This window comes from Myxine glutinosa, chromosome 1 (genome assembly GCF_964187855.1).
Source record: "Myxine glutinosa chromosome 1, kmMyxGlut1.1, whole genome shotgun sequence".
In the NCBI taxonomy this organism is placed as follows: domain Eukaryota; kingdom Metazoa; phylum Chordata; class Myxini; order Myxiniformes; family Myxinidae; genus Myxine; species Myxine glutinosa.
Window position 1 is genome coordinate 2757121 of NC_136261.1, and position 21189 is coordinate 2778309.

The following is a 21189-nucleotide window of genomic DNA, read 5'->3' on the forward strand; positions in this document are numbered from 1 at the left end:
CTGAACATGGCGGCAGACAAGGAGGATAGGTTCCAGACGCTGTCCCAACACCCAATACTGAATCGTTTTCTCACTAACTCACATAGCACGCAAATAATACATAAATATTCAATAATATAAATCAATAGGAATACAGCATGAATGAGTATTCACCAATACATACTGGGTTTTATGTTTTATGGGCTATTAGGCTCGCTGGTTGCTACGCTTGCAGGTGGACTTGTGCGTCAGGCAGTAGGTGTCGAAGCACCTCTAACTCGATTTCAAGCCTTATACGCTTCATTTGTTTCTTCATGTGAGGCTCTTAACATGAGGAACCAGGAGGCTCTTGAGATGACACAGCACGTCTGGGGGGTGAGGGAGGTGCCTTGATGCAAAAAGGTATCATGAGCGAGCGTCGGACAACTTGCTGTGGTAAACAGCACGTGTCCAGTACACTGAAGTGTTGCTTGGTGTTTTGGTGGGATTTCCCATGATGAACTGCGACAAAGCAGACAAGCAAAGCTTGCAATTTGAAATGAGGCACTCACCTTGTTCTCGCTAAATACTGTATTTTACAAATCCTTTAACTCTGAACCACACCGTTCATATCAAAACTTTGGTATTAATAGTTAAATTGTTTAACATTGAAACCGTTCAAAGCGAACACGTTTAAAATGAGGGAATACTGTACGAACAATACGGTGTCGATGCAGCACAGAAATCTCAATCGAGTTTAACTTGTCATAAAAACCATGAACGGCTGTGACGAGAGCAAAATAGAAAAACAACTACAACCGCACCCGGTAGAGCACATTCCTCTACCAGGTTGAACAGTTTACGTTTTGTATCCCACTGATAGGCAGGATCTGGATTCGGACCCGAACCACAATCTGATCAGCTTTTTCTTGTCACCTAACCAACTTGTCCACCAGGTTAGGGTCATAACTTGTCCATAACTTTTTGAGATATCATGTTATATAATCGCTTTTAGCCATATCTCTCAAAGGCGAGGATTCACTTAAAAAATTAAATAATTCTCGCATCCAAATCCATATTCTGATCTTCACCAAAATCAAATCGATTCGGTCCTGTCACACACCCAATCGGTCCAACAAGTTTCGTCCAAATCCGTCCATAACTTTTTCAAAAATCTTGTTCACAGATAGACAGACAGACAAACAGACAGGGGTGAAAACATACCCTTCATTCACCTTCGGTGGCAGAGGTAGAAAAATACACAACATGGGGGTCATACGGAGAGTCACACATCCACAATACAGAACACACTACACCAGAACACACTACACCAACACACACACACACACACACACACACACACACACACACACACACACACACACACACACACACACACACACACACACACACACACACAGTCTCTCTCTCTCTCTTACTTAATTGTACAATATCAGGTGTTCCTAAACTTTAATATAATTTGAAGTATTATTGTAAATGGTGTTAATTTCACAACATCCCATATTCAACTTCATATAAATTGTAAATCTCAAAACAGAGTTCCCTTACCTAAAGTAAGAACCTTAACCTGTAACCTCAAGGTTTTGATCCCTTCAGCCCAGGACCTCTCCAAACGGCGGATCCACAACCTCGGTCACGAATTGACATCATTAGATGGTACATCAGTAGATACATAATCTCGGTCATGAATCTGCATCAGTAGATGATGGTACATCAGTAGATCAACAACCTCGGTCATGGGTCCACATCAGTAGATGGTACATCAGTAGATCAACAACCTCGGTCATGGGTCCACATCAGTAGATGGTACATCAGTAGATCCACGACCACTGTCATGGATCCACATCAATAGATGGTACATCAATATATCCACAAACTCGGTCACAAATCCACATCAATAGATGGTACATCAGTATATCCACAACCTCGGTCATGGATCCACATCAGTAGATCCACAACCTCGGTCATGGATCCACATCAGTAGATCCACAACCTCGGTCATAAATCCACATCAGTAGATGGTACATCAATATAGCCACAACCTCGGACATGGATCCACATCAGTAGATGGTACATCAGTAGAGCCACAACCTCGGACATGGATCCACATCAGTAGATGGTACATCAGTAGATCCATAACCTCAGTTGCCTCCAGGCAGTCAACCCGTCAATGCAACATCACGAACCAAACTTTTTTCGCTCGTTACAGCACAACCACTATATAACAAGATATATAACAACCACAACCACCCACCTACCTCTGGTTCAAACTGTTATTCAAATATTGAAACAGTCACTGATAACGGGGTTTTTTTTTAACATGCTGCCTTGTCCCCTACGCCTGGTGTTGGCTTAACGGTTAAGGTGGCTGGCTGGCTTTAGATCTCAGGGTCCTGAGTTCAAGCCCCTATGATTCCCTTGAAGGAACACCAGTTGGGTTGACTCAGCCTGTCATCCTTTCGAGGTTGGCAAAATGAATACCAGCTTACTGGGAAGAATGAGTCATTGGAGTATCCTGCATTGGAGTGGCGACCCAGCCCAGATTGTGCCCAATAGACTAGGAAATTGCTATGGCAGCCCTATGCATCTGAAGATACAAAAGGAGTGGTCTTCTTCCTCTTATTCCTGGTCCCCTAGCAACCACTAAAATTGGTCTAAAGAAAATAAAATACAATAAAAAACATATGTGGGGCAGTCAATAAGTAACCCTAAAATATTTTTCACACCTTGTTTATTGCATGTACGTGTGTAACAACGGTGTTATTTTTCAACATAATCTCCATTGCATTCAATGCATTTTTCAATGTGCTTTACTAAGGCCTGGATTCCTCTCGGAAAAAATATTTTTTGGCTGCTTGTGTAGTCATTCGTGCACTGCCTCTTGGACCTTTTCGTCGGATCGGAAAGTGGATCCACCAAGCGCCTCTTTAAGTGGCCCAAAGTTGTGGTAATCCAAAGGGGCGAGGTCTGGCGAGAAGGGTGGATGAGGAAGACACTCAAAATGCAGGTCCTCGATTGTTACAGCTGTAGCGCGGGCAATATGGGGCCGAGCATTGTCATGCTGCAGCAAAACACCGGTAGTGAGTAGTCCACGACGTTTTGATCTGATTGCTGTTTTCAGATGATTTTTAAGGAGGTTGCAGTATGGTGTACTGGTGACTGTCATCCCACTGGGCATGTAATGCTCTACAAGTGGGCCTCGACTATCCCAGAAGAGCGTCAGCATCACTTTTCCAGCGGAGGACTGTGTGCGGAATTTTTTGGGGTTCGGTGAAGTTGAATGGCACCACTCTTTGCTTGCCCTCTTCGTTTCTGGCTGAAATTAGTGGACCCAGCTTTCATCCCCTGTCACCACACGCTGTAGGAAAGCGTCGCCTTCTGTTTCGTAACATCGCAGAAGTTCTTCACATGTGTCCACTCGCCGTTCTTTCAGTTTGGGTGTGAGTTGTCTAGGCATCCACCTTGCAGACACTTTGCGGAACCCCAGCATGTTGTGAATGATATGGTGTGCTGAACCATGGCTAATGTTCAATTCGGAGACCACTTCTTCCAGCGTAATGCGACGGTTTTCCCTTAACACACACCCAACTCCTGCAACCATTTCTGGTGTGTCGACTGTGTGAGGCCGGCCCGAGCGAGCAGCGTCTGCCACACTGGACACTCCACTTTTAAACTTCCTGTCCCAGTCGTACTCCTGCTGCAGCGATAAACACGAGTCACCCTATTGCATCTTCATTCTGTGATGGATTTCACTGGGATTCACACCCTCACTTCCCAAGAAACCGATGACAAAACGTTGCTCCTCTCTGGTGCATGTTTCTAAGGGAGCCGCCATTTTGGAACTGCTCTACTGACGTCATATGCTCAATGTTGCCAGATCCAAAACAGGCAAAACATGACTCTTACCCATAGATATAACATATGTCGTCTACAACCACACACATTACATTCTCGAATTTATATCGCCATTTTAAGGTTACTTAAGGAGAGAGAGGCGGAGATCCGCAGGGAGAGGAGGAGACAGCTGTGAGTCGCATCGAGGCTGCGAGCGCACTTTTTGATATTGGTCACGAATGAGTTGAGGCTTCCTGGGAAAGGGATTGCCTCGTCATCGTCACATATCGTCACACGGCATGTCACATATTGCAATTGCAATTGAACCTGCGTCCCAGATTTTATCACCAAGTGTGAGCTATTGTTGGAGGGAAAGCAAGCGCCTCCATTAGAGGCCAATCCGGCATTTTCCCTCGAGGAGACCGTCCGCCTGGTGCATCGTGTTTGTCGTTGGGATTTCCATATCAACCTCATCGTGTTGATTGTCGTTGGTTTCCATATCACCTCAATTCCCATATCAACCTCACACCTCATATCTCCTCATCCACAGCCACGCCAATACCTGCCTATTGATTTGCCGTTCTGCACGACGTCGACTTTCAACCAGCATGGGGATCCGTGCACGGACTTTGGGGAATGTTACATTCCACTCACATTTGGCGTATCGTGAGTTTATTGCTTTGAGAGCATTGAGGAATGACGGTACTCTCTCATCATAACCTCTCGCTCTCTCATCACATGTATTGTTCATTTGATGCAAGTGATATTTTCATGGTACTTTCTTTAATAGTGTTATTATTGTGCATGTGAGAGTTCTTAATTCAATTACTTGTTTTGTTCTTCACAATTGCATTGGTGTGGTTTTACCATGGTTTATTAGAACATTCAAAATAACAAATGTTTCTGCCAAATTCCCTCTCGAGACCCTGAGGGGCACCGTAACCGGAGTTTGGGGAGGAAACACGTAACAATATATATATATATATACATATATATATATACGCAGTTACACACACATATATATGTATATATATATATATATATATATATATATATATATATATATATATATATATATATATATATATATATATATATATATATATATAGTTGCGGTTTTGAGAGTGTAAATATAACATCATTAAAGGTTAAAGGTTTGCCCCCCATAGTTAGTCCACAAGCAACACGTAGGCCCATTATAATTAGTTATGTCATAGTGTGTGTAAGAGTAGGCCATTCCACTAGTAATACCTGCGTTGTGTAAAGAAATAATAAGCTTAGGTCCTTTCATTTTGCAGCCGCCCTTCAATTCCACCAATGCTATCTCTGGGCAAACTCGATCCCGCGCCCCATTCGGCTGATCCACCTCGTTTGTTACGATTTGGCCGCCAGCCGCGTTCGCTGCCTTTTGCTCGCTCAAACTAGTCGGGTGGCCATGAGGTAGGCCTGAAAAGGGGGAGGAGCGCGAGGTCGGGGTGTGGCCGCGACGAGCAACGCGTCAGAAGGCGGTGACGGTAAGGGCAACAACCAACCAGAGGTCGGTGGGCATGGCTTGATAGGGCGTGGCAATAAAACCCTGTGCGCGAGGCCCCCACCTCAGTTGAGAGATGAGAAGGGAGAGGTACTCGTTAAGGAGTTGAGTTATGAGAGGGAGAGGACTCGCATGCAGTTGAGTTAAAAGTTGGCAGATGAGAAAGGGATGCGCGGTGTTGAAGTTGGGTTATGAGGACTTGCCAGCAGGACTCGTGCAACAGGAGTGGCTGCAGTGGAGTTGAGAAGGGCGAAGCACATTGTTCGCGCTAAATGAACGATTGCGAGCCATCCGTTTATTACGTACGCGGCTGAGCCGTGAGTGTAACCGCAAAAGCCAGCCTGCCGTTCACCCCGTGATAATCCCGTGCGCAAGAACGACACGTGGAGAGCTCCTGCCGTCTCTTCATCTGCTTCGTGGTGCGAGTTGGGGACCGGAGAGCGAGCTGCCTGGACGCATCCCTGGACCATCGACCTGGTCAACTACAAACCCCGTGTGAGTGTGTCTGAGAGTGTGACGGGCCCATTTGTCCAGGGATAAGTTAAGACTGTATAAGGCTGCACTGTGTGTTATTCTTCTTCTTCCTTATTGTACAAAGTGTAAATAAATTGTGTCATTCCTTTTCTTCCCAAATTCGACCGTTTCAGTCATTTCCTTCATTGGGTAAGCGTGGCACGATTACGAACCGCTTGGATCGGGTTTAGTCCTTGATAACGGCTCGGGTCACGGGTCGCTACCGTTTGGCGTTTCCACTAACACCCGTGATTCGGGCGGGGCTTATTTCCTCGTTTCCAGTCAGCGTTAGTACTTAGGTAATAGCGAATTCATAGTCCTAACACCCTATCTAACGCTGTCCGGGAAGGACGTCATAGGTCCCAGGTCCCGTCGGCTAGTCAAAGACAAGGGGACTAATCCCCCTTGGTAAGGGGAAGGCCGACGCTGAGATCCGCAACATTTGGTGTCAGGAGTGGGATTGGGCCCGAGGTGCACCTAACGCACGCAAAATTACGAGCGGCCGAAATTTAATTTAGTTAAGAATCCAAATTAAATCGTGCCATGGATAACCAAGATGGTCGGATGCCGGTGGGGGTAAATGAGGAGGTAGAGGAGGAGTTAGAATCAACCCAGGACCCCCGGGAAGAATTGGGAGAAATAGAGGAGGAAGCAGTGGAGGTAGCAGGGGAAGAAAATGGTGGCACCTCGCTCGTGGCGGCGAGGGCCGAGCCCGCAGCACCAATGGATATGGACCTTTTTATGGCACAAATGATGACTTTTTGACCAAGTGGGATGAAGAGAGTAAAATGTGTGCCCAGGGAAACAAATCCACCAGGGAAATTAACAAAATGGGTGCTCAAATGACTAATCAAATAGAGGAAATGAGGGGCGAAATTAAAAAGTCCAGGTGTGAAGCGGAAAAAATGATGGCAGAGTCAAAGAAGAACCTGAAAGAAATGGGGGAGGACATTGATCGCATGTTGGGGGAGGAAGTCACAAAGGTACGCGACGGGGTAGCGCGACGTGAGGAACACGTGGAAAGCGAGGTGGAGCAAAGCGCAGTTAAAATGACTGGTATAGAAATCGCGGCACGGGGTATGGAAAAACCGACGGCCGCCGAGTTGGAAAATGAAATTTTATTGGCACCGGCGGTCGTCGAGGAAAAAGAAAAAGAAATAATCATAGTTGAAATTGGGGCTGAAGAGACGGCAGAGATAGGAATTAAATCGGGGAAAGAAATGGAATGTGCACAAAGTCTGTGTTCGCATCGTGATGTCGTGCTGCCTAACCCAAATGAAAGTTTGCAGGTGCGGGAGGAGAAGAGAATCCCGAAGGTGAGTAGGGTTGTGTATGGCGCGAAAAGGTTTGGCGCGAAAAGATTTTTCGTGCGCTTGGGATTGCGACGTCACCCGGGCGCTCGTGGAAGGTCCGTGGTGCGCTATGTGAAAGTGAATGGCGCGCGTGTGAGGAAAAGGTGTGCACCGGAGCGCAAGTGTGTAACGGAAAAGTGTGAAACAGAGTGTGAAACCGAGAGTGAGAGTGAGTGCACAACGGAGTGTATGTGTGAAGAGTGCGACACAGAGTGTGAGTTGGCCGAGGAGAGTGTGCGGGAGTGCACACCAGAGCGCATGATTGGGTGTGTGCAGGAGGGCACACCCATGGTTGTTACGGAGTACGTAACGGGAGTGTACGTGAGTGTGTGCGATGGCCAGGTGTGTTACGGAGTGTGTAACACAGGAGTGTGTGATAATAGAGTATGCACGAGCGAGTGCGGTAACAAAATGTATGGGATGTATGAGAGGCGCTGGAGCGCCGCGTTGTGCGAGTGAGAAACGGGTCGTGTGTGATGAGAATGCGGCTCAAGCATCAACCCAGACCGGGGGGTTAGTGTTTAGGCCGACGGATAGCCGACGCGAGCTCTCGGGGCGTGGTGCGCTTTGTGTGCTGCGGGATCCGGCGGGGATCATTGCCGCGGCGGCGTGCATGATTCGTGCCGGGCCCCGCCCTGTATGGTCAGTGCCGCGTTGTAAAGGCGAACGGCACGATTCCAGGGGAGGAAGGAGAGGTCGGACTTTCACCCCCCTGGCGGGTGCTGCGCTCCGACCGGGGGAGGTTGGGTCATCGTACCAGAACCGAAAGGCTCCGCACAGAGATGGCGCCTGGAACCTCGGCCCAAGCATGCCTCCTCCCCAGAATCTAAAATGCCGGACAGACCCAACCAACCGGAGACAGACCACCCGCATGCATTGCTCGGCTTTTCGAAGCCGAGCTGTGATGAAAATGTATTCCCGCACCGAGAGTCTCGAGTATAGTGAACGAATAGCAGTAGTGATGGCGAATGGTATCCGGTGTAGAGGGATGGCAGATCTACCATCCCTCACATCAAAATTGGGGCACATGAGCTTTAGGTTATGGGGATGGCAGTGTAAACTAGCCGAGGGCGGGCTAGGATAATGTTAGGGATTTAGAGATGACAATAGGAGACATGAGATTTAAGTAGAGACATTTGTACCGGTAGAGGGGACGTAGTCAGATTAGATGGATGATAATGACGAGGGAAGTACTTAGTGTAAGGGAAGACGGGAAAGCACAAGTTTTAGGGGAAAAGCAGCTAGTTAGATGATGCTGTGTGTGTGTAGTAGTATGGAGAAATTGTGGGTGCATCTTGGGCTTGAGCAAATGAGGAATTGAATGGGAACCACTGTGTGCTTGGGCTTGATCAAATGAGACATTGGTCGGGGATGACCCGAGGTGATGTATGAGTGGTGTATTGAGGATAAATGGAATTGTGTTGAGTGAATTGACTTGCATGGGGTGCAAGTGGATAAATGGTGAAGATACTTGGTGTGTGGGAATAAATGGTGTGGAGTAAATGGTGTGGAATGAGTGGTGTGGAGTGCATGGTGCGAAAGAGTGGATGGGGGAAGATGGACCCCTTCACGAATACCCGGGGAGGGTAGTTTAAAGTTAGGTAGAGGGTTTAGGTAAATTGTTTGGATATTGACATCTGTGATGCAGGGAGTAGCAAGGCATTGCTTTGGATGGGTGCGTGAGTCTGTGGAAATGGCTGGGCGTGTGGGCTTAATTGGTGAGTATGGTTATTGAAGCACTCCGCCACTGGTAGTTTGTCGGCCAGGTGAGGCCGCACGTAGGCTCCGGGAGCCAGGTAGAGTTCAGTGTAGTGTTCAGTGGGGCCCGAGGATCCTAGGAGAGGACCCGGGTAGCCCCAATGCCAGAGAGGGCATCAGAGGCGTGAGAGAGCCAGGAGGGGCCTTCCCCAAGTTAGGGTAGTTGTAAGGAGCATGGTAAGCTCGGGTGGCGACTTCAGTGGCGGAGGTGCGCAGGTAGGTAGACCTGCTGGTGGAGCCACACAACCCAGCCCCGAAATTGTGCGAAGGCACAGCGAGGAAAATTGGGGGAGTGAGAACCCAAAATTGGAAGAGCACCACAGGGTGGGTCAATGGGAATTGGTTTTTAGAACCACATAGTTTAAAGATGCCAAGTGGCAGGGCATGACCCCGGGTAGTTTAAATGAGTTAATGTCAATTAGAGTATAGTTAGGATGATAAATCTCTTCGCACCATCCGCATCCACTCACCAAGGTGACAGGACTCCACACCAGATTTTGCAGATGATTTGGAATGTAAAACGCATCTCGACGTGAGTTTGACATTGTGTGATATTCCATCTCTTCCTTCTTGGGAGGGATTGGATGACGAATTTGTCGTAGAGGGGGATATAGGGAGACAAGACATAGCGACGAATTTGGAAATTGTAAATACGGGGAGGGGCAAGGGTAGTGTAGGCTGACATGGGGGGGGGGGGGGGTTACGTACGGCTAGGGACGAGCTTTCTCTGCTCGCTCTCCCGCGCCCCTCATGTTGCATTGCCTCGTATTGATGTGTACCTTTGCGCCCTTTCCTCCGCTAAACACTCTGCTTTGTCTTTCCTCCCCACCCATGGACCCATATTTTTGTTGAGGGGAGTATGTAGGAACCATGAGCTGTGCGGCTGCACTTTGCTCCACCTGTGCAGCTGCACTCTGCTACCTCGTGCTGCACCAGTACACCTATGGACCACACGTTCTGTGGCCTGGCACCTTTTGCTGGGGCAGACAATTGCTGCAAGCATTACCTTGCCCTGAGGACCACTGGTTTTAAGTGGCATCAAAGTCACGCAGATGGACCATAAGATGGCCCTGCTCATAAATAAAAAACGGACATGGTTGTGCATTTTTATTTATTCCGGTGTGTCAGGAAGGAAGATCTCAAGTTTAATTATGGCACACCAAAGACGAAGCAGGAAGACGCAAGATGCAGCAGCCCAGCAGCCAAGCAGCAAACATTTATTATGAAATGCGATTTTTGATGATTGTGCATGATTGTGCATTTTGGTGCATTTATTATGGTGTATTGGTGCAGTGCATTCTGTGTTCTTTCTCTCTCAAAAATTCTTTCCCACAAAAAGAACAGGTCCTGGGTTGTAGAACTCTAAATAATTAAGATTAGTCTTGTAAATAAGATGCTCCCCACCGGCTTTATGTATAGTTTGAGAATTATTTCCGTAATTCGGTTAGCCGTGGGTGTGAATCTGTTAGTTAGTACACAACGCAGTAGGTGGGACATATTTAGTGTTGTAAAACTGTCGCACACAGGGTGGTAGATTAAACGTAGAGGGAAACCATACCTAAGTGTCACACGTAAATTAAAAAGTAGTCCTGACCCTTGCATCAAAACCGGTCGTGCTCACTTGTGTGGGTTCGGCTCGGGGACGAGCCTGGCGAAAGAAGGGGGGGCAGTGTTGCGGTTTTGAGAGTGTAAATATAACATCATTAAAGGTTAAAGGTTTGCCCCCCATAGTTAGTCCACAAGCAACACGTTGGCCCATTAGAATTAGTTATGTCATAGTATGTGTAAGAGTAGGCCATTCCACTAGTGATACCTGCGTTGTGTAAAGAAATAATAAGCTTAGGTCTTTTCATTTTGCAGCCGCCCTTCAATTCCACCAATGCTATCTATGGGCAAACTCGATCCCGCGCCCCATTCGGCTGATCCACCTCGTTTGTTACGCTTTGGCCGCCAGCAGCGTTAGCTGCCTTTTGCTCACTCAAACTATCGGGTGGCCACGAGGTAGGCCTGAAAAGGGGGAGGAGCGCAAGGTCGGGTGTGGCCGCGACGAGCAACGCATCAGAAGGCGGTGACGGTAAGGGCAACAACCAACCGACCAGAGCTCGGTGGGTATGGCTTGATAGGGCGTGGCAATAAAACCCTGTGCGCGAGGCCCCCACCTCAGTTGAGAGATGAGAAGGGAGAGGCACTCGTCGAGGAGTTGTTATGAGAGGGAGAGGACTCGCATGCAGTTGAGTTGGGTTAAAAGTTGGCAGATGAGAAAGGGATGCGCGGTGTTGAAGTTGGGTTATGAGGACTTGCCAGCAGGACTCGTGCAAAAGGAGTGGCTGCAGTGGAGTTGAGAAGGGCGAAGCAAAATTGTTCGTGCTAATTGAACGATTGCGAGCCATCCGTTTATTACGTACGCGGCTGAGCCGCGAGTGTAACCGCAAAAGCCGTTCACCCCGTGATAATCCCGTGCGCAAGAACGACACGTGGAGAGCTCCTGCCGTCTGTTCATCTGCTTCGAGGTGCGAGTTGGGGACCGGAGAGCGAGCTGCCTGGACGCATCCCTGGACCATCGACCTGGTCAACTACAAACACCGTGTGAGTGTGTCTGAGTGTGACGGGCCCGTTTGTCCAGGGATAGGTTAAGACTGTATAAGGCTGCACTGTGTGTTGTTATTCTTCTTCCTTATTGTACAAAGTGTAAATAAATTGTGTTATTCCTTTTCTTCCCAAATTCGACCGTTTCAGTCATTTCCTTCATTGGGTAAGCGTGGCACGATTACAACCCGCTTGGATCGGGTTTAGTCCTTGATAACGGCTCGGGTCACGGGTCGCTACCGCTCGGCGTTTCCACTAACACCCGTGATTCAGGCGGGGCTTATTTCCTCGTTTCCGGTCAGCGTTATTACTTAGGTAATAGCGAATTCATAGTCCTAACACCCTATCTAACGCTGTCCGGAAGGACGTCATAGGTCCCGGGTTCCGTCGGCTAGTCAAAGACAAGGGGACTAATCCCCCCTTCGTAAGGGGAAGGCCGATGCTGAGATCCGCAACAATACATATATATATATATATATATATATATATATATATATATATATATATATATATATATATATATATATATATATATAAAAATATATATATATATATATAGATATATATACACACCAAAAAGTAAACCCCGCCCAGCCGAACATACATTCCCGAAGGACGGCTAGGCTCCGCCTCGAATGATTGTAACTGGCAGGCCACACCCAGGGCTTCGTCATTGGGCGTCAAGCAGGCCGTCAGGCCCCGACCCGAAGGGGGTGATTGGTCGTGGAGATGGGATGATGTAATGGGACGTCAGGATTGGTCGAGAGTGACATCAGCAAGGGAGAAAGGAGGGTGCGTCCCCCCCCCCCCCCCCCCCCCCCCCGCTCTCTCTGGTTCTGGTGATCGGATCGGGCGGTCGCAGAATTCATCGCTTTCTGTTGCTGGCTTCATGGCGGGCAGTCGCGTTTTCTTGTGTGCGTTTGAGGAGAACTGTTCGGAGCCCAGAAAAACCTTGCAGCGTTGGAGTCAGGGGTGTTGTTTGCCGCGGTGCTCTTCGTGGGAGCTAAGGATCGGGTTGTGCTGACGGGGCCGGGATTGAGCGGGGGGAACGTTTGGCTGCCTGCTGCACGGCTCAGTGTGCTGGCATGATTGACCGGCACCATTGTTCAGGCGCTTCGACGCGCGGTCCTCTCAGCGACCATTCCCACCAAAGTACTCGTCGAGACCAGAGCTGAGTGCCAAATCAAAGGGGGATTTTCTTGTTATTTTCTTTAATCTCTCCCCCTGTCTGGTTTTGTATGTACGAGTGGAGACGACTCAAATAAGGATTTTGTTTTTACCTCAATATTCATTTTTACCTCATTTTGTTGAGACGTTTACACCAATATCAATATGACAATACATGTGTGAGTATATACATATATATACATATATATATATATACATACATACATACATACATACATACATACATGTCTTGATATTTTTGATAATGTTTTTATATAGTAAATACTGTACAGCAGTGCAGTAGATTTTCTACCAAAAGATAATGACAAATCAGTGAGAGATGTCTCACCAAAACAAATGTCAATCATCACACACACATCTCGTTTTTTTTCATTTCTGTTCGCCACAATTCTACCTCACACGCACACACGCACACACACACACACACACACACACACACACACACACACACACACACACACACGCACGCTTGCACACTCTTAATTGTACAGTGTCGATTGTTCCTAATCTTTAATACAAGACAAACACACACACACACACCAGAAACAACACCACCAACAATCCACACACACACACACACACACACACACACACACACACACACACACACACACACACACACACACACACACACACACACACACACCACACACACACACAAAAACAACAACACCAACAATTCACACACATACACACACAAACAACAACAACACACCACACACACAAACAACAACAACAACACACCACACACACAAACAAACACACACACACACACACACACACAAACAAACAAACACACACACACACACACAAACACAGTGAGAGTTCCCCAGTTAAATAGAAAAACAATGTGTGTTTATGCATTTCAAATTCACCCAAGTACTATTTTAACCAAAGATGGAGAGCGTATCGAGCAGCAATCGATAAGAGGGTCTAACCGGGATGCGGTTCCGCGCCCTGAAATTGGCCACCCTGCGCAATTCCTCATCCGTGATGGCTGCCGGCACAACTAGGAGGGATGGGTAGGAATCGCAGAGCTCGTATCTTTCGTTGACACGAGAGAGGCGCCACCCTTCATTAGGAAGTCCCTAAGAAATGAAGATAAGAGTTATGCATTCACTTTCACTTTTTCTACCAATATAATTGCATGATGTACATATCCATTTCATCCTCAAAAATTGAACCGTCACACTCGGGACGAATGGTTAAACATGGGCATTATGAAGATACTAAGATACACACGTGCCCTCAACAGGAGTAATAACACGAGATTTTACAATCCATGCACATAAAACACATGGGGTTGTGTCTGGTGATGCACACTACACTATATCGATTAACACTCTATTTCTATTACAATCGAAAATTGGGCAGGCACAAACTCTGGGGTCTAAACATGAAGGGGCACAAACACTGTACTGGGGTTTAAACATGAAGGGGCTCAAACTCTGGGGTCTAAACATGAAGGGGCACAAACTCTGGGGTCTGAACATGAAGGGGGCACAAACACTGGGGTTTAAACATGAAGGGGCTCAAACTCTGGGGTCCAAACATGAAGGGGCACAAACTCTGGGGTCTAAACATGAAGGGGCACAAACACTGGGGTTTAAACATGAAGGGGCTCAAACTCTGGGGTCTAAACATGAAGGGGCACAAACTCTGGGGTCTAAACATGAAGGGGTACAAACACTGAGGTCTAAACATGAAGGGGCACAAACTCTGGGGTCTAAACATGAAAGGGCACAAACTCTGGGGTCCAAACATGAAGGGGCTCAAACTCTGAGGTCTAAACATGAAGGGGCACAAACTCTGGGGTCTAAACATGAAGGGGCTCAAACTCTGGGGTCCAAACATGAAGGGGCACAAACTCTGGGATCTAAACATGAAGGGGTACAAACACTGAGGTCTAAACATGAAGGGGCACAAACTCTGGGGTCTAAACATGAAGGGGCACAAACACTGGGGTTTAAACATGAAGGGGCTCAAACTCTGGGGTCTAAACATGAAGGGGCACAAACTCTGGGGTCTAAACATGAAAGGGCACAAACTCTGGGGTCTAAACATGAAGGGGCACACACTCTGGGGTCTAAACATGAAAGGGCACAAACTCTGGGGTCTAAACATGAAGGGGCACAAACTCTGGGGTCTAAAGATGAAGGGGCACAAACACTGGGGTCTAAACATGAAGGGGCTCAAACTCTGGGGTCTAAACATGAAGGGGGCACAAACACTGGGGTTTAAACATGAAGGGGCTCAAACTCTGGGGTCCAAACATGAAGGGGCACAAACTCTGGGGTCTAAACATGAAGGGGTACAAACTCTGGGGTCTAAACATGAAGGGGCACAAACACTGAGGTCTAAACATGAAGGGGCACAAACTCTGGGGTCTAAACATGAAGGGGCACAAACACTGAGGTCTAAACATGAAGGGGCACAAACTCTGGGGTCTAAACATGAAGGGGCACAAACACTGGGGTTTAAACATGAAGGGGCTCAAACTCTGGGGTCTAAACATGAAGGGGCACAAACTCTGGGGTCTAAACATGAAAGGGCACAAACTCTGGGGTCTAAACATGAAGGGGCACAAACTCTGGGGTCTAAACATGAAGGGGCACACACTCTGGGGTCTAAACATGAAAGGGCACACACTCTGGGGTCTAAACATGAAGGGGCACACACTCTGGGGTCTAAACATGAAAGGGCACAAACTCTGGGGTCTAAACATGAAGGGGCACAAACTCTGGGGTCTAAACATGAAAGGGCACAAACTCTGGGGTCTGAACATGAAGGGGGGAACCCCCGCAGGTTACATATCATGTACGTAACTGTGTTTCACCATAAGCACGTTCTTTCCTAAAACTAAGATTCTCCATAGACGATGGCAATCACTTCTTACCATGTGTCTGTATTCAGCAACTGCATCATGAGCCTTCCACCCATCTTCTGGGAATAAACTCCGAAATTTGAAAGCAAAGAGGGGCTAAAAGAAAAATGGCACAAATGTATCATAAAGAGCGAAATCGGTGGATGACCAATGTGACTGACCTTCCATGAAGGGAACCAATATTCCTTACACATAGGAATCTGGGATTTGTTCACAGTATTTTTATTGATAGTGGTTTGTCTGTAGCATGTGGCACACACACCCATCCCGCTACCCCTCTACCATGTACTATCCCATGACAAATCCCCATACCACGAATGTCCGTTTCCCTCCACGACATAATTCCTATATTACCCACCATCCTCTGTCATATTACAAGGAAACAATATGTGTGAATAACCTGTTTGAAGGACAAAGGGACAATGAGATGACGACTACCAAAACCGGACAAACTGCCCAAAATGAGAGGATTCATCCATTTAGAAACAGGTACAAACAGGCCTGTATGGAATACTTTACCAGATTATTGGAGAGAGGGAATGCGTAGTAAGATAGAGTTGCAAATAAAGAGCCGTTTTCTTCTTCACTGAAAGCAAATTGCAGGTTCCGCATGTCCTGATGGTAGAAAGGAAGAGGGAATTTCAGTCTATTTGATTCTTTCCATTGTTTAATACTCTTTGAATATATTACTCAAAAAATGTCACCTTCCTCATTCTCACATGTTGTTTCCTGAACAACCAAGCCCTGTCCCTCATACTCATTCCTCCTCAACCCCAAGGGGTAAAATATCTCTACCAATGACTGAAATACAACAGCAACTAGAACGGCACTCGGTAGAGAGCACACCTACCGAGTGCCAGCCTCAACAGTTTAAATTTTGAAATCCACTGATAGGGTGGATCTGGATCTGCACATCAACCAACATACACTACATGACCAAAAGTATGTGGACACCCGAACATCACACGTCATTCCAAAATCATGGGCATTAATATGGAGTTGGTTCCCCCCTTCGCTGCTATAACAGCCTCCACTCTTCTGGGAAGGCTTTCCACTAGATGTTGGAACATTGCTGTGGGGATTTGCTTCCATTCAGCCACAAGAGCATTAATGAGGTCGGGCACTGATGCTGGGTGATTAGGCCTGGCTCGCAGTCGGCATTCCAATTCATCCCAAAGGTGTTTAATGGGGTTGTGGTCAGGGCTCTGTGTAGGCCAGTCAAGTTCTTCCACACCGATCTCGACAAACCATTTCTGTATCGACTTCGCTTTGTGCATGGGGGCATTGTCATGCTGAAACAGGAAAGGGCCTTCCCCAAACTGTTGCCCCAAAGTTGGAAGCACACAATTGTCTAGAATATCATTGTATGCTGTAGCGTTAAGATTTCCCTTCACTGGAACCAAGGGGCCTAGCCGGAACCATGAAAAACAGCCAAGGACCATTATTCCTCCTCCACCAAACTTTACAGTTGGCACTATGCATTCGGGCAGGTAGCGTTCTTCTGGCATCCGCCAAACCCAGATTCGTCCGTCGGATTGCCAGATGGTGAAGCATAATTAATCACTCCAGAGAACACATTTCCACTGCTCCAGAGTCCAACGGCGGCGAGCTTTACACCACTCCAGCCGACGCTTGGCATTGTGAATGGTGATCTTAGGCTTGTGTGCAGCTGCTCGGCCATGGAAACCCATTTCATGAAGCTCCTGACAAAAAGTTGTGCTGACGTTGCTTCCAGAGGCAGTTTGGAACTCGGTCGTGAGTGTTGCCACCGATAAGACGATTTTTATGCGCTATGAGCTTCAGCACTCGGTGGTCCGGTTCTGTGAGCTTGTGTGGCCTACCAATTTGCAGCTGAGGTGTTGCTGCTCCTAGACGTTTCCACTTCACAATAACAGCACTTGCAGTTGACCGGGGCAGCTCTAGCAAGGCAGAAATTTGATGAACTGACTTGTTAGAAAGGTGGCATCCTATGACGATGACACGTTCAAAGTCACTGAGCTCTTCAGTACGGCTCATTCTACCGCTAATGTTTGTCTATGGAGATTGCGTGGTTGTGTGCTTCATTATATATACCTGTCAGCAATGGGTGTGGCTGAAACAGCTGAATCCACGAATTAGAAGGGGTGTCCGCATACTTTTGGCCATGTAGTGTAGACTCGGCTTGTTCTTGTTGCCTAACCAACTCATCCGCCAAGTTTAGTCTGAATCTGTATACAACCCTTTTGAGATATCATGCTATATATTGTTTTTGCCCTATCACTCAATGGTGAAGAATCACTTTAAAAATTATCTTATCCAGATCCAGATCCAGATCCTGATCGTAACAAAATCTAATAATTTCGGCCTTGTTTACACACCCAACCTGTCCACCAAGTTTAGTCTGAATCCGTCCACAACCTTTTTGAGATAACATGCTAGATATCAGTTTTAGCCCTATCACTCAAAGGTGAAGAATCACTTTAAAAATTCTCCAATCCAAATCCGGATCCGGGTCTTCACCAAAATCTAATATCGGCCTTGTTTACACACACAACCTGTCCACCAAGTTTAGTCCAAATATATAACTTTTGAGATATCCGTTCACAAGCAGACAAACAGACACATAACCTCCATCAACCTTCGGTGGCGGAGGTAATGAACTGCACTAACAATGGAATCCTGATTGGTTTGAGCTCCAAACCTTGACCAATGAGAAGATTATTGGTGTAACACACACAAGAGTTAAAGGTGTAGTACTGGTGAAAAATTGAGAAAACTACATAGGTACCTTTGAGAGGCCTTTACACAAAAACAAAGTCAAGTTAATATCTAATTTTCAGTTTTTCTTGAAAGATATAATCTTGGCTTTAACTCAGACCAGTTTCAACGCTTCTTTGTCATATTACATGCATATAATTTGCATAAATTAGACCGTCAATAAAAAACAAGGAAAAACAAAGAACACATTTCTACTTCTATCTTCGATGTCACCTATCATTCTTTTCACACAAAACTTGGTACATGTATTATACATGTTACTCTACTACCTGATGAGAGGATTTTGTGAAATTATGTCAAATGTTCACTAATTAGCTAATTATGCCAATTACCAGATAAAACTTGGTTGTCCTTCAATAAATCCACAATGGCTACCCCTATAAACAAAAGCCTTCATCATTTTAAAGGAAGTGATATTCTGAATATCCTGTCCAAATTTCAGCCCAAAAGAATGATGCAAATTAAAGTTATAACAAATCTCATGCAAAATATTATATTGAATTGAATTGAAATTTGAATTTTTCAATAATTAGGGGTACTTCTATGACCTCTAATAGCATGATTCTTGTTTATAAGACTATAAGGAAACTGTTCAGCTTATAAAAAAATAAAAAATAAAAATCACCTGTTCACCAGTACTACACCCTTAAAGAACAGATTGGGGGGGGGGGGGGGGGGGGTGAGGGCGGTATTAGCTAGTGACACGAGTATGCTCTGTACCTTACACGTGATATCGAGCCGGCATGTTCCATCCAGTCGCCCCCCAGGTGCTTTATCTATACGGCTGATGGTGCACAGGGGCACGCCAAGGATGACAGGGGGCAACTGTCAAGGATGCAAACATCAAAATGAATATGAGAGGTAAATCATACAAAGTGTGTCGATAAACATTAACTTATGCCCATTACATATTCGCCTCATCATGCAATTGATGCGCACCAAAAGTTAATGGACGAGTCAACGTCTTCCCAACATTCATCTTTACTTACATCTTTACTTATTCAAAAAGTGTCTTGACATCTTAGTATATATGTTTTCCCAAGAAAGATCATGGCAGATTGTGAGACCCAAAAGCTTGAGTGACAGAACTTCTTCAAGAGTATTGTTCAGAAAGTATTGTTACGGTTTTTAGAACCTTCACTTTGTAAAATAATAAGCCTTGTAAATAATTCCCTGAAAATATCCCCATCTTCCAAAGGTCAAAAGTCGCACCCTAGCTAGTCCATTTTGCAACATGTAGGACACCATAGGACCTTCTTCAGTTATTGACTTCAGTTATTGACGTCGGACACCATAGGACCTTCTTCGTTAGTTATGTGTTTCAGGTAAGGCTCTGTTTCCAATAGTTTGACTCTGCGTTGCATTAATAAAATAACCTAGGCCCCTTTTCAAACCATATTCATTTTGCGGCGTAGCCTCCCTCCAAATTATATTGTGCGTCTCTGTCAGCCGCAGCGCTCGCTCCAAACGCCATTGATCACGCGGCCGAGTTGGAGAAGAAGGGGGAGGAGTGCCAGGAACGAAGGCGTGGCCCCATCAACATGTCACGAAGGGAGGAGCTGGTGAACCCTCGCGACCAATCAGGGCCGAGGCGTGTTCACCGGTAGGCGGACCAAAAAGGCATGCGGCTTGATACGCGAGCGTGTAATAAAAGCGTTCGCGTGGGACTACTTGAAGAGTCGAACACCAAGAGATGAGACGGGGAGACGGGAGCAAGAGACGGTGAGAGAGTCGGTCCGCTACCGCGGCAATACTAACCGCATTGCCTGCCGGGTTTCGCCGCGAACCAAAGCGTGGACCGGAGTGGAGCGTGAACCTGGAGCCGGACCTCAACGACTGAACCATCGGCCCGGACCTTCCTCCCCTGCCATCTGCCTGGACCTTCTCCTCCTTCCTGCTATTCCCCTTTCGTGTGAGTCTGTCTGTATTGTCCTGGGCGTGTTAATTAAGAGTGTATAAGATTGCCCTGTGTCTGCTGCTTCTTCTTCTTATTGTACATGCCCTTCTTTCGTTTCCTCTTTTAGTGTAATTAATAAATCATATTTGTTCTTCCTACTCTGGTTTCCTCTCCATCCGATCGCTTTCGTGATTTCCCCATTGAGTACCTGTGGCACGATTAGAACCGCTCAGAATCGGGTTAGTCTTGAATCGCCGATTTGCTAACGGCTCGAATTGCGGATTGCTAAACCGCTCGGCAATTTCCATCTGTCCGTGGTTCGAGCAAAAATTATCTCCCTGCTTTGCGGAGAGATTGGTAAAGCAGGGTATTTGGGAGTCCATCTTGACCAATCACCCTGGCCAATCTCAACCCCGCAAAGGAGCGTTATAGTTTCCAGGATCGGAGACGGCCAGCTTAAAAGACAAGGGGATGAACCCCCCCTTGGTAACGGGAGTGCCGTACTCCGAATCCGCAACAGTATATTGGAGGGTTGTCTAAACGGTCTTTTCGGAGAGACAAAGTGAGAGTGTGAGATTTTTCAGGATTGAAAGACATGTTCCACTTGTTTGGCCAGTTTGTGATTTTGTCCAGGTCTGCAGAGAGTGAGGAGGCTGTTGCCTGCTGATCTGAAGGTTGAGATATGGAGCGGCAGAGAGTGGAGTCATCAGCAAAGAGATAGAGACTTACACAAAACATTGGGCTCAGACCAATACAAAACACTGAGCGGGACCAACACAAAACATTGAGTGGCGATCCTGCTGGTTAATTATTTTTGCTACACTCAAAGAAGTTGTACTTTCAGCACATTGCTAATCTTTTCTTCACTCAATATAATTCTCCAAACAGTAGAAAAAGTAACGTTTAATGC

General features: G+C 46.6%; 1 protein-coding gene across 5 annotated transcripts in view; it reads right to left on the minus strand.

The window, feature by feature from the left end:
* Nucleotides 1-21189, minus strand: part of MTMR2 (myotubularin related protein 2) — a 67000-nt gene that overhangs the window by 28314 nt on the left and 17497 nt on the right. For 3 of the 5 annotated variants that reach the window (XM_068106052.1, XM_068106025.1, XM_078775102.1), the window contains 4 exons: nucleotides 19103-19207; nucleotides 16145-16240; nucleotides 15638-15721; nucleotides 13680-13829 (listed from right to left, as the gene is read on the minus strand). In XM_068106052.1, coding sequence (XP_067962153.1) covers nucleotides 13680-13829; nucleotides 15638-15721; nucleotides 16145-16237 — 327 coding nt within the window. In that variant the 5' untranslated portion in view covers nucleotides 16238-16240; nucleotides 19103-19207. The remainder of the gene's footprint in view (nucleotides 1-13679; nucleotides 13830-15637; nucleotides 15722-16144; nucleotides 16241-19102; nucleotides 19208-21189) is intronic. The other 2 variants (XM_068106043.1, XM_078775133.1) reach the window with 1 other exon arrangement.